Source organism: Gossypium arboreum, chromosome 8 (assembly GCF_025698485.1).
Source record: "Gossypium arboreum isolate Shixiya-1 chromosome 8, ASM2569848v2, whole genome shotgun sequence".
Classification (NCBI taxonomy): Eukaryota; Viridiplantae; Streptophyta; class Magnoliopsida; order Malvales; family Malvaceae; genus Gossypium; species Gossypium arboreum.
In genome coordinates this window covers 71,963,984-71,978,954 of record NC_069077.1, presented here as the reverse complement: position 1 = coordinate 71,978,954, position 14,971 = coordinate 71,963,984, and the positions used below count along the sequence as shown (strand labels likewise).

The 14,971-nt window shown below is 30.9% G+C and overlaps 1 protein-coding gene across 1 annotated transcript; it reads right to left on the bottom strand.

The window, feature by feature from the left end:
- Nucleotides 1–11,141: 11,141 nt before the first annotated feature.
- On the bottom strand, nt 11,142–12,188 carry LOC128296616 (uncharacterized). The gene is made up of 4 exons (XM_053032049.1): nt 12,005–12,188; nt 11,819–11,911; nt 11,450–11,590; nt 11,142–11,338 (listed from the first exon to the last, which is right to left on the bottom strand). Exons 1-4 carry the CDS (start codon nt 12,186–12,188, stop codon nt 11,142–11,144), a joined length of 615 nt encoding a protein of 204 aa, XP_052888009.1.
- Nucleotides 12,189–14,971: the final 2,783 nt, after the last annotated feature.

Here is a 14,971-nt window from a genome sequence, read left to right as displayed (position 1 = left end):
TTAATTAAGGAAAATAAATAAATAGAAGCTATGTATGTATTGTTTGGACCACTTTAAGTCTGAGCTGGTAAAACTAGCTACAAATGCATATGTGTTTTTCTATTACTTCAATAATCTCTACTGATAAATGTAAAACCAAATTTGAATAATTCATTTTGTCCTTAATTAAAATGATTAATTTAATCTTTATATATTACTATGTCAAACTGGAATTATTTTTATTTGTATAAAATAAGTAAAGAAAAATTATCATAATTCATAAATGGAATTATTTCCAAAAAATCTGGTTGTCCTGTGGGATATATTTATAATAATAATTTAAAGGGCAACACCAAATTATAGATTTTCGATTACAAAATTATCATTTAATTATTCAATTTAAAATTACTAATGTAAAAATGAAAACACCTAAAAGTTTTAATATAGTTGGGTGACAAAAAGATAAAATTAAATAGTTAAGTGTCCATTTTATAACTTTTCATATTTTAATAACCAATAAAAATTTACTAATAATTAAATCATCATTTTGTAACCTTCCATAATTGGGTGATTATTACTATAGTGTAACATAATTCAAAACAAAATATTGTTTTCCTTATGAATTCTAGACCTGCCCATGGGCCAGGACACCTGATCCGAAGGCCCGCCCGAAAAATGGGAGGGTTTGGGCAAAAATATAGGCTCGAAAAATGGGCATGGACAAAAAAATAAGACTTGTTTTAAAAACGGGTCAGGTCACGGGTAAGACATTTTTTGCCCGAGCCCAGCCCGGCCCGAATTCACTAAATGAAAAAAAAAGCTGTTTTTTTTTATTTTAATGATATTTTCTTATTGTTTTCTCCTTATTTTGCTATCATTTCACTATTATGTTGCTACATTTTGTTGTTATTATTTAGATATTGTATAACACTTGTTTTATTGTTAATTTTATTATTATTTTAGAGACATTTTCTTGTTAAGTTAAGTCTATCTTAGTATTATTTAAGTATACATATTTTTAAAATTTATTTTCAATTTTTAATATTTTAATATTTTTAGTATTTTGATGTATTATATATATTTTAAAAATTATGTAAAACTAATATAATATAAAAAATTAATATGGACAGTCGAGTCGGCCTGGATTTTAGCATTTTTATTCGGGTTGGGTTTGGACAAATTTTAGGCCTATTTTTTGGGTTAGACCGAACCCAGACCTAACAAACTGGCATAATTTTTTGCTTGGACCCATCCCGAACCCGACCCGGCCCATGATCACCTCTAATGAATTCATACCAAACACCCTAGGTTTAATAAAAAAAATCTTTCGAAAATATCTGATTATACTCTAAGTTCCGATGAAAAATTTAATAATATCTTTTTATATTAAAATTTAATAATAATAATATTAAATTATAATATAATAGTTTTTATTTTATTTAAATATATTTTAATTAACTAAAATTTTTGTTTATATATTAAATAAATAAAATTAGCTCTTGCGTAGCATGGATAATAAACTAGTATTCTAATATAATCATATGTAGTTTTAAATTAATATATATAAGTTTGAGAAATTATTTTATGAATCTTTTCCCTACACCACTAAAATTAAATTAATTATAAATCATATTAAGTTTTGATATAATAATGTATTAAACATAATATATTTTCAATTAATATATGTTAGGTTTTTTAATTATTATTGAATTCAATTATAAATTATAAGGATAATATAACATTTGGCACATGTACTTTTATAAAATGTTTAATATGGTATTTGTACTTTGAAATATTCAATTTGATACTTGAACTATCAATATGTGCTTTATTATAATATTTGTACTTTTTAAAATGTCTAATGTGGTGCTTGAACTATCAATATGTGTTTTATTATGGTATATGGTATTAACATTGTTAATGAATTGTTAAATCAATAAATAAAAATTAAACACGTAAATTTTTTCCAAATAATCAATCCACAAAGATAATATAATATTAGAGAAATCTAAATAAAATAAAAGAAATTAAATTAAATTAAAAAGTAATTAAACATATGGTTAATAAAAATAAGTAAATACAAAACTTACATGAAAATATCTTTCATGGATAATAAAAATATTATTTAAAACCAATTAAAATATTATTTGAAATGGAAAGCCCTTGGGAGAATATGACCATTTACTTAAATGGAAAAGATTACATTTTTGTTTATGTAAGTTTAGTATTTACTTATTTTTATTAATCATATGTTTAGTTATTTATTTTAAATTTATTTTAATTTAATTTTTGTTTTGTTTAGGTTCTCAAGTAATTTTATATTATTCATGTGGACTTGAAGATTTGAGAAAAAACTACATTTCAAATTTTTATTTATTGGTTTAGCAATTCAATAAAGGTATTAATATCGGTATCATAATAAAATACATATTGATTGTTCAGTATACGCATTAAACATTTTCAAGGTACAAGTATCACATTGGGCATTTTCAAAGTATAAGTACCATATTGGAAATATTATGAAAGTATAGGTACCAAATGTGACGTTATCCTAAAATATATTATGTTCTAATATAATCATATATCAAACATAATGTATTTCTCAATTAATATATCTAAGTTTTTTTTTTTGAGGTTCCATGTATAGTTACACAAAGAATATATCCAAATAACTGTAATAATACGTATAACAAAATAAATCTATATAATGCTCAAATATGGTGAAATATTAACCAAAATAAATATAGATTAAGAACCCACGTGCAGTTTATACAAAATGAGATTCAAATATAAGATTTTAAAGTTCTCACGCGTTAATTGCCTCGTGATTAAGCTAAGGCCATATTAGCTATAAGTTTAGTTTTTAAATAATTTTTATCAATGATAATTATATTTTTTGTCTTCTATTTTACTAATTTTTAAATAATTTTATGTAAATAAAGTTAAACATTTAAAATTTATTTTAATTATAATATTAAATTTTAGATGAATTTTTTATTTTAATCAGTGAATCTTCAATGATAACTAATTAATTTACATAAAAAATTTAATAAATTCATCTTATCATATAACTGAATTAAATATAAATATAAATTATTTAATTTCATTGATGTCAAACATAATTTTATGAAAAATTCAAATACATTTAATTTTATAGAACTTCAAAATGTAATTAAATTTTTATTATTTGTAATTGAAAATAAAGAAATAAATAAAATAAATAGAAAATACATAGATAAATAATAACAAGAGTATAATTATTTTTCATTAAAATTTTCTTAATAAATAGATTCAATAAGGTTTACGGAATTTCTTCAAATATTTTTATCCTATAAAATAATTAGACTAAAAAAACAAAATCATGATAAACTTGATTTTAAAATACAAAGTCTTGAGGATTTTTTTTCTTTTGAGATCATTGGTTATGCCCATTGGTTAATAGATATATAACAATAAAACACATATTAATTAAATTAATAGAAAATTACATCAACAGTCACTCAACTTTCAAAAAATAACAAATCAATCTTACTAACCATTTTTTGTTACAAACGTAATGAAAAACTGACCTATCATCCCACTGTGTAAACGATCCCAATTTAAAACCCTAGCTAGGATGGGTAGTAAAAGAAAATAAGAAGCAAAGAAGAAGAAGAAGAAGAAGAATTCTAGAGTGGTTCAACAGCAGCATGAGGTTGTGGATCACGGGGATGATGATGGGGCAATCTTCACAAAGAATAGTTCAGGTGACGAGAACGATCGAGAGTTTTTCTTCACCGTATCCGACCAAATGCATAGTGATACCTTAAGGAATACGACAATACCATCTCGACTGTTCAGTGATAATATTGATCAAATGAAATAACTAAATGATTGATATCACTAAATCTTTCATCCATCACACCCTATATTATTATTAATTTCATCAATACATGAACAAGCAAGTAAGTAGTTAAGTGTTAAGGAGCTTAATTAATCTCCCTAAGATCCCATTTTCAAATCCTCACATCTACATATATATATTTACACATTAAAATCATGGTCAAACTCCCTTGTGTCGTCCACCACAATTGCCTTATAGGAAATGATTTCTTTCCATTTTAATTAGTCAACCTACCATGACTAGCACACCTTTTACTCCCTATGTTCCTTCACTTTCCCTTACTTCCTTTTGAGACACTCCTTTTCACATTTTCCCTCCTTTACCATTATCCTTGCCGTCCCATGCACCTAGATACCTAAGTTCCCATTTTGTTTTCATTTTCAACTTTTCTCTCCTCTTTTCTCTCTTTTCCTCCTCCTCCAACCACCATTCCTTTGACATTTTGCCATCATACCACCACAGTTGGCCACCATATTATCACCAATTCACCACCACAATACCACAAAGACTTTCCCTCTCTTCCACCTCCTCCACACCTTACTATTATCGTACCATCATCGTGCCGCCGCCGTAACATCGCCGCACCACCACTATTGTTAGTAATTATTTTTCACCGATTTTTATTTTCTCTTTATTTTTTTAGTTAAAACTGAATTACTAATCCCCCTCTCCTATTTTCATAGATTATTTATGATCCTAATATATTCTTTTATCTTTTTTGGATGATGATTCTCCTTAAATAATCTTCCTCCATAATCGAACCACTATGGGATTAAGGATTCACTTGTTCCTTGGAATTATCGTAAGTGATATTTAAGGTTCTAATATCAATCTTTTCCTTTTCATTTCTTATGGCCGAAACTAACATTGGTTTTTGCACACTCGTGAAGTGTTCTCTTGAACCGCTTGAAATCATATTCCCACTTTAAGAAAAGTGTACCTTTTAGATGATCGATAAGTAAGTCTCCTCACTTGATCATTGATGTAAGACTTGTATGGAAAGTTTTAGCATTTTAATACACGATATTAATTTATTAATAAAAAGGATTCAAATTCGAATTTCTTCCTTTGGAGTTGGAATCAAAATCGGAACCAGTGTTGTTGGATCTACCAAACAAGGTGTGGATTTAACTTATTAGAAAATTTACATATAGACTTATCATCAAATAATATATACATATTTATTTAAGATTGAAAACTTGATAAAGATCTCCATAATGTGAAATATTGAGAATACATTATGTATTCAAAAAGTGATGCTAAATCTGTAAAAAAAAGGGAATACTCAATTAAGTACTTCGAACTAATCATTTTGTGAAAGTATGTTATAACTGATGTGGTTTAATGATTTTGTGAAATTATGTGTACATACCAATTCTCTTGATATTTGATTTTATGGCAATATTGATTATGCATTATATATAAAAATCATGCCACTGTTATGATACTTGATATATGATTCGCATGTTAAGCATGCTCACTGTACTGATTAAATCTGATTCGGATGTTAAGCATACTGACTGTATTGATTATAAATTTGATTCGCATGTTAAGCATGCCAACTGAAAATACTGTTCATATGTCATATCACATGCATGGGGTTGGGATAATTATGAAAGGAGTAAGACTTTGGTAGTTTTACTACAATATTGAGTGGCTAACGTGCAGTTTGTCTGCGATATTGAGTGGCTTGGCCACAACGTTATTCAGTGGTTTAACTATAACGAGCAGCTTGTTTGTGGTATTCAGTGGCTTGACCACAACGTGTAACTTGACTACAATATATAATGGTTTGGCCATAATGTGGAGTGTTATTAGATAGATGAGTTCTGGAGAAACTCTTTATTGGTGTGTACTGGAGATGGGTAGGAATGCTTTTGAAAAACTTTCATTTATTTCTGAAAAAGCTCTACGTCAACATTCTTATGCACCTTGCCATATGTGAAATAATGTTGAAAAACAAGTGTTATTATTTTTATGAAATGTATGACTTAAATATTATTTTCTTTTATGTTGAATTCTCATTGTGCTTTAAAAGCTCAGCCCTTCAAATTCCTCACTTTTCAAACAACCCATGAGGTTAGGACATGGGCTTGGCTTACGGAGGAGTACTAGGACATTTTGCGTATACACTTTTATACTTTATTATTTGGTATTTTTGGGACTGTTTAATTATTGTTTATAGACTATAGCATAGGACATTGATTTTGGATACTATTGCATGATTTGGTTTAAAAATAATTATAAACAAATGGTTTATCAAATCAATACGAAAAACTGGATTTTTCAACATAATTACAATTTCAACCCAATGATTTTATTTCAAACTCAATAATACATTTTTACGAAACTTAAATCTATTTATTCACTTATCTAATAATTTATGAAATGTAACAAACTACGATTTTTAATTAACAAATAAGAATTAATAAATTTTCCACTACGACATTTTCAAAGTAAAATGTTCAAAGTAAGTTCAAAGTAAAATGTTTTCTTCAAATGTTCAAAACATGGAGTTTTCAAAGTTATTTAGTTTCTGATAATTTCATTCCAAAGAAATTCAAAGACATTACTTTGGTTTTATCAAGCAAATCAACACGCTGATTTTAAATGAAAGATATAACGATTTTTGAAAAAAAATAGCTAAACGTTTTCTGGGCCATCATCATGGCTAATGTGATCTTCGAACGTTTAGGTCGAGTTTAAGGGTTGCATTTAGTGGTTTAGTGGTATGAAAGCCCGGTTCAAAACTTGGACTGTGGTTTATTTTCAAAGTTTGCATGTATAGAGGGGTATTTTGGGAAAAATTCATGACATAGCTAGAAATCTACTTTTTACAAAAGTTATGTTTTTGTCAAAAATCCGAGACTCCAAAGTTGGCCTAAGATAAATAGTTCTTATATACTGAAAATTTAGATTGTGAAACTATAGACTATGAAACTATAGATAGTGAAACTATGACTAAACTATTAAACTGAAACATTCAGGATTAATAACAAAAACTCGTTTCTAAATTTTTAGTTAATTTCATAAAAATTATATATTCGATAGCGAAATGAATACTCGACTACGGACCCGATGTATGCGAGCTTGAGGAGAGCAAGGTCAAGGGACCCAAGTCGATTCGTTTACATTGCAAATGCACACTTCTAATCCAATGGCCAAACATGTTGAACACGCACCTACTGTTGATGAGAACCAACATGAGCCTGTTAATGATGTTGTATCATAGGCCATGCTTAGAGTGTTACAATGAGTAGCTGAAGCCCATTATGGAATGAGAAGTCGAGGAACTATAACTGAGAGGCTTCATTTAACAGAGCTAAATTATTTAGAGACGTTGCTGGGACAACCCCTACCATACTTGAATACTAATTGGAGGCTACGGAGAGAATCTTGGATGATTTGGAGTTTACCCCCTAGCAAAAATTAAGGGGTACTGTATCACTACTTAGAGATGAGGCTTAATATTGGTGGCAGGGCATTATGAGAGGCTTTTTATATGCTTTCCAAAATAAGTATGTAGGTACTAGATATGTCGAAGCTCGGAGGTTAGAATTCAGTGAGCTTAAGCAAGGAGATAGGTCTGTGGCTGAATATGAGGTCAAATTCTTCATGCTGAGTTGTTACACCCAGATTTGACAATGGATTGAGGTATGAACTGATAGTGATGGTAGCCCCTCATCAAGAAAGGGTTTTTGAAACTTTAGTGGAGAAAACATTGATAGTCAAGAAGGTTAAGCGTATAGAATGCGAAAGGAAAGAGAAAGCTAAAAACTCTATTAAGAGAGATGCTAGTCCTACTGCTCAGGCTCCGCGATCCAATAAGCGGGCCAAAGATGATAGACCTTGACAAAATAACATAGCTATTAGTGATTAAGGAGGAACTCTAAACTGTACTACTTGTGGTAAGAGGCATTTAGGAGAGTGTTTGAGAAATTTGGGTGCATGTCTGAAATGTAGGTCTTTGGATCATAAGATCAAGGATTATCCATTTCGTAATAAGCAGATGCAAGCCTCAAAGCAGAATAGAGCTCAAAACCAAAGAGCTAGACAATAATCTCAAAGAAGTTAAGGTCAAAATAGAGGTGGTTATACTGGACAGAGACATAGAACATCAGGTTAGGGTGCTAATCGAGTTGATGCAAGACAACTTGCACTTGTCTATACAACTAGACGTAAGGAGGACCATGATGCAGCCGACCTCATAACATGTACTTTTACAATTAATTCTATTTAGTATTTTGCTTTGATTGATATTAGTTCAACCTACTTGTATGCTTCCCGTATTTGATTTAAATTCCACATGATACCCAGATACTGTAATAAATACATAAGGACAATCTTAACAAGCATGAGAACTAGCCTTTGTTGCCTTTCCTCATCGCAAACATACAACATCATTTACTAGCTTTCTAATATGCAAATTAGATCTAGTAGGTATATGATTATGTAAAACTCTCCAAGTTGTAATTTTCATTTTATATGACATATTTGTTTGCCATAATTTCTTGTAAAATATATGTTTTTTTGGACCTATGTCATTGTATAAATCATTTTCAGTTCCTAGAAAGCCTCGTAACAAGAGTCGATACCCATTGCACACCGTATACTCTCCAGATTTCTCGTAACACCATCTCAACCTGTCCAATAGCCCGTAATGCATTCTTCTAAATTCTTGTTCATTAAAAGTGGAACTAATTACACTCTTCTTCTATTTCCCACTCTGTTCGTCAATTAGTTCAGCCAAAAAATTTACCTTATTAACTCGTGATGAACTAATTATGTAGGGCTTGTCTCTAAGAAACTAGGCTACATCCCAAACTGGTATTGATTTTCCATCGCCAACTTACCAACTAGTCCCTTTCAACAAAAGCCCTTTTGCTGGTCAAATGCTCCTCCATATAGCCGAAGGTTGACTCCCTAACTCAGCTTTTAAAAATTCTCTACTTCTATAGTATTTTGCTTTCAATACATGTTCTACTAATGAGGTAGAATTACAAACTAATTGCCACCCTTGCTAGGCCAAAAGTGCAACATTAAACTTCATTAGTTTTTGGAAAGCCAATCCCCCTACCCTCCTTCAGATTGCACAACCTCTCTTATGAACACCAATGAATCCCAATATTTGACTGTGAATTCTGTCACAAGTAATGACATAATACTACATTTATTTCCTCACAAAAAGAATTTGGCAATAAAAAACAGGATATAAAATATGTGGGAATTACTTGTAAAACTGATTTGATAAAAATAGGCTTACCTCCTTGCGATAACAATAGATTACACCAACCATTTATTTTACCTCGAATTCTATCCATTATATTTTGAAAAGCTAATTTTTCTATTTCAACCCATACCATCAGCAACTCTAAATACTTCTTAGGATCTATAGAACTTCACACTCCTAACTCTTCTTCTTTTAAATTTCAATTTCCTTCACTAACATTCAAGCTAAATAACAAGGGATTTATTAAAATTAATCAGTTGCCTAGAACAACCATCATATTCTTTCAAGGCATTTTTCACATTTACTACTCCAATTAAAGATGCATCCCTAAAAATCAAACTATTATATACAAAAAAATAAGTGTGATACTATAGGTCCTGAGCGACTCGCTTTCACTCCCTTCACCAAACCTTCTTGACAAGATAATTGTAATAAAGCTAATAATCCCTCACTTCAGAAAAGAAATAAGAAAGGACTCAACAGGTCACCTTGTTGAAGTCCTCTAGAAGGGGAGATTTGCCCTCTTAGTACACCATTCAAAACCACTAAGTACTTGATAGACTTTACACATTGCATTACCAAATTGATCCACGCCTCAAAAAAACCCATCTTAAGCATTACCTCTTCAACCAAATGCCACTCCACTCTATCATATGCGTTGCTTATATCCAGCTTGAATGCAAATTATCCTTTTCGTCCGCCTTTTTTCTTCTTGAAAGAATGTGATAATTCGGAAGCCATTAACACATTATCCGTAATCAACCTCCTTGATACAAATGTACTTTGCACCTCGTGAATACAATGTGACATAATCATTTATAATCTATGAACAATTGCTTCGGAAATTATTTAAAACAAAACATTACAAAGGCTAGTCGATCTAAAATGCGTCATATTAACAGAATTAGATTGCTTCGGAATAAGCACTATATTAGTATATTGATCTCTACCAAAGATCTGCCATTATTCAATATATCAAGGTAATACTTATTGACATTTGTACTAATTATATGCCAAAATTTTCGGTAAAAAAAAGTTGGCATGCCATCTTTCATCGGTGACTTCGTAGGGTGCATACTACTTATGGCCGCCACTATCTCCTCCTCAGTAAATCTCGATCTCAAGAAATTGTTCACACCTTTAGTAATATGAATCGGAATACTTAAAAGGAGCTTCCTACTATCTTCTCTACATTGTGAGGTGAATAACTCTGAAAAATACTAACATGCAATTTGTTTGATCCCTTCATCTCCCACCATCATCCGACTATCCCCATCCTCAAGTCGGTTGATAGTTTTCACTTTTTTTGTGTTGTGAATAAAACCCATAAAAAAATTGTATTTCGGTCACCATATTTATTGATTATTTCGTCTATTCACATGTGAATATTTTTATTTATTTTTCTTATCCTATTAATATAAAATTTTCAATATATGATTATATATATTTAAAAATAAATGTAGTATTATAAAATTTTACTAACAAGTATGTTTGTTTCATGTGTGACTTTTTTTTAGTGGAAACGGTTGGGTTTTTATTAAATAAAAAATAACTTACAAAGCATATAGTAAATGAGGGCTGTAAATTACATAGAAAAAGAAAAAGTTAACTCATTAAAAAATAAATCCAGCTAAAACCGGGATAAATAACTTTCTTAAAGCATATGAAAAGAACAAAAACCTAGCTTCGACAAATTGTCTTTTGCCTCTTGAAGATGAAACGATTTCAGGGACTATCTTCCAAATCCGGCAAGCGTCACAGCTTAATTTGGTGGATCCATCCACCACCAATTGTTTTCTACCACCGCAACCAAAAAGGGAGAAAAATGTTAAAAACAGGCTATTTCAATTCTATTTATTCACAAGAAATTACATAAATATTTATACACATAGTGAGCCTAACTTAGGAAACTTTATACTAGGAAACAGACTAATTCTAGGGATGCTTTCCCTAAAAACAGCCTTAAAGTTAGGGATAAATTATTTATAGAATCCTATCTGATACACTCAAATATTCCTTAATTAGAAAACTGTAATATGACACTCCCCCTCAAGCTGGGAAGTGGATATCATCCATTCTCAGCTTGGTTACTAGTTTCTGAAACGATTTCCCAGACAATCCTTTGGTAAGTATGTCTGCTAGTTGACAATCAGTGGATACAAATGGAGTGAAAATTAAGCCACTATCCAGTTTTTCCTTTATAAAATGTCTGTCAACCTCAACGTGCTTCGTACGATCATGTTGAACTGGATTATGTGCAATATTGATAACAGACTTATTATCACAATACAATTTCATTGGACCTTCCTACTTGATCTTCAAATCTTCCAAAATAATTTTTAGCCATAATAACTAACAAACTCCAAGAGCCATAGCCCTAAATTCAGCTTCTGCACTAGATCTAGCCACAACATTTTGTTTTTTACTCCTCCAAGTCACAAGGTTACCTTCTAATAAAGTGCAATAGCCAGAGGTTGATCTTCTATCAACCATAGACCCTGCATAATTTGCATCAGTATAGGCTTCAAGGGTTAAATTCTCCCCCTTTTTAAATAGGATTCCTTTGCCTGGCGTGCCTTTTAAGTATTGTAGAATCTGATATACAGCTCTAAGATGTGATTCTTTGGGGTTGTGCATAAACTGATTTACAACATCGACTGTATAAGCAATATCTGGTCTGGTATGAGACAAGTAAATGAGCTTCCCCACAAGTCTTTAATATGAACTTTTATCAACTGTTGCATCTTCTAGTGCATCTCCAAGTCTGTGGTTCACCTCTATGGGTGTCTCTGCTGGTTTACATCCCAACTTACCCATCTCTATCAACAAATCAACTATGTATTTTTGCAGAGATATGAATATTCCTTTCCGAGAGTGTGCCACTTCAATACCAAGGAAATATTTTAACTTACCGAGCTCTTTGACTTCAAATTCTTTTACTAGGCATTTCTTTAAATTCTCAATTCCTTCCAGATCATCACCAGTCACTATAATGTCATCCACATAGACTAATAAAGCAGTCACTCCCCCTGAAGATGAGTGTTTTAAAAACAAAGTGTGATCTCCTTGACTCTGTTTATACCCCAACTTGAGCATTACTTTGGTAAATCTTCCAAACCAAGCCCTCAGAGACTGTTTTAGTCCGTACAAAGCCTTTTTTAGTCTGCAAACTACCTATCTTGTATTTGGACCGAATCCTGGTGGAACATGCATATAGACTTCCTCCTCAAGATCACCATGTAAAAAGGTGTTTTGATGTCAAATTGCTGTAATTTCCAGCCTCGGTTTGCAGCTAGTGACAACATCACTCTCATAGTTTTCATCTTTGCAACAGGGGAAAATGTCTCAAGGTAGTCTATTCCATACATTTAAGTGTACCCTTTAGCAACCAATCTTGCTTTGTACCTCTCCAAAAAACCATCTGACTTATATTTCACTGTATACACCAGCGACATTGTAACGACCCAAATTTCAATGATATCGGAATAGTGATTTGAAATCACTAAATCCGACATGTGAGTTTAGATATTAGTAAGTAAATGTTAAGTGTGGTTTTAGAAATAATTTTGAATTTGTGAAATTATGAATTAAAAGAAATGTGTAGATTAAATAAGATAAAAACGAGGTATCGAGACCTCGAATTCATAAACCGAGCCATAAATATTTTTAAAAATATTTATGGAGTGTTAGTAAGTTAGTATTAAAGTTTTGTCACGAAATTTTAAGGTTTCGGTAGTCAATTGGGTAAAAAGGACTAAATTGAAATTAAGTACAAAATTGTGAAATGTGATTAAATAGCTCTATTAATAATTAAAAGAGGACTAAATAGGCAATTAAACACCTATTATTGAGCTGGATGGCATGTGTGTGCAGGAAAAATAAAAATCAAGTGTGAACAAGGGGCAAAATTGGAAATAGGGTAAAAATTTAATTGTAAAATATGATATATTAGGTAAATCTAGAGTTTTCTTCATTTTTATTCATCCTCTCTAGTAAAAACACCATTGAAGGGTTCTTTTAAGCTGGTCTCTCATATTTTTACTACATGTAAGCTCAATTCTTGATTATTTCTTGTAAATTTTGTGTTTTTGAGACTTTTACAACTAGGTCGACTTGTTTAATTCATTAGTTTTTGATTTCATGGGTAATTTTGAAAGTTTCCATGAATAAGTGCTGAAAGTTTATGATGATTTATCATGGAATTAAGGTTTTAATTTCATTATATGATGATTTTATGAAGAGATTTTTATAGAAATTGATTTTTAGGATCAAATTGTGGAAGTTGTTGTAATTAAGGTTTTATGTTGAATCTTGGAATTTCAAAGGCTTTGAAGTAGTATATAATGTCTTAATAAAGTGTTATTTGAGAGGAATTAGCTCAATTGATGAATAAATTGAGCAGGGACTGAATTGTAAAAACTAAAAAGTTTGGGGTAATAGTTTAATTTTGAAAATTTAAGGGCATAAATTGTGAGATAGAATAGAATTGAAAAAGATGCTAATGAAGAAATGATTTTATAATTATAGATCAAAAAAACGAAGTGAATCATGGAAAGGAGAAAATTCAAGAATAGTCCCTGAATTTCTACAACTTTTGCAAATTAGCCTAGGTAAGTTCATATGGCAAATTTAATGTTTTGTTATGAAAATATTATGGTTTTTAAGTATATTATTGTAGATGAATACTATTAAATTGTAAAAAGTATGAAATAGTATTTAAGTAAAAGTACATATTATTTGGAACAATGGATTTGAGTGCTTTTATTCTGTGACCATAATAAAATGACGGAAAAGATGTGATATGTGCTTCCATATAAGACCATAGCTGGGCTATGGCATAGATACAATGTGATTCGTGTTCCCGTATAAGACCATAGCTGGGCTATGGTATCGGTGTAATGTGATAATGTGATTCCGTATAAGACCATATATGGGATATGGCATCGGTATGTTATGTGATCCGTGTAAGACCATGGCAGGGCTATGGTTTCGGTGTGTGATGTGTGACAATTTGATTTGTGACAATGTGAAAGTCCATAGTTTACTATGGAAATGTGTTAACGAAGCACTCAATTCCTTTATTGTTCCTTAATTTGACAATGGAAGTAAATGAGAAATGGGCCCAAGGGAGTTAAATTTGTGAATAGCAACCTGGAAATCATCCAAATGAGTTTATTAATGAAATTGTGATTTGTAGGATAAATTAGATTAGCTAATAGATATATGATTGTGTACAATATTTGGTAAGATTTGTGTAATTATGCCTATGAGCTTACTAAGCTTCTATAAGCTTACTTGTGTATGTTATTTGTTTTGTAGATTGACTTACATACATACGAAGGATCGGATCTACATCAAGGGTCACACTATCCAAATTTACTCCTGTAGATTTTGTTAAACAACTTTTTGATTTATATGGCATGTATAAGAGTTGATTTGATAATGTAATTGTGTGAATGATTAAATATGTAAAGTATATTGAATGTGATATTTTGTGTTTGAAAATGAAATATACATATTTTGGATTGAAATAATTGATTGGTTGGGTTCTATTAGTGTATAATTGTGATTAAGTACAGGAAATTGGATAAATGAATGTTATTTGATCAAGATTTATAAGCCAATGTTTTGAGCATGAACTAGGTGTGTTTGTTATGTGAAAATAGCTTTAAAATGGTGAAAAATGAGATTTTCACACGGCCAAGTCACATGGGCGTGTGCCCAGGCCGTGTGGCAAAGTCACTATCGCCCACAGGCTAGTTCCATGGTCGTGTGAGCAAGTCAGATCTGCCCACGGGCTGACCCCACGGCCATGGGAGCCCCACGGGCAGGCCACACGGGCATGTCCCAGGCCACACGGGCGTGTGCCCCTATTTTCA

What these genes read in the sequence shown, in the direction of transcription:
- LOC128296616 (XM_053032049.1), bottom strand. Translation starts at nt 12,188, where the DNA reads ATGCTCAAGTTGGGGTATAAACAGAGTCAAGGAGATCACACTTTGTTT. An exon ending in AGATGCAACAGTTGATAAAA is followed by an intron (nt 11,591 to 11,818) that starts GTTCATATTAAA and finishes CAAATTATGCAG; the next exon opens with GGTCTATGGTTGATAGAAGA. An exon ending in GGCTATGGCTCTTGGAGTTT is followed by an intron (nt 11,339 to 11,449) that starts GTTAGTTATTAT and finishes CACATAATCCAG; the next exon opens with TTCAACATGATCGTACGAAG.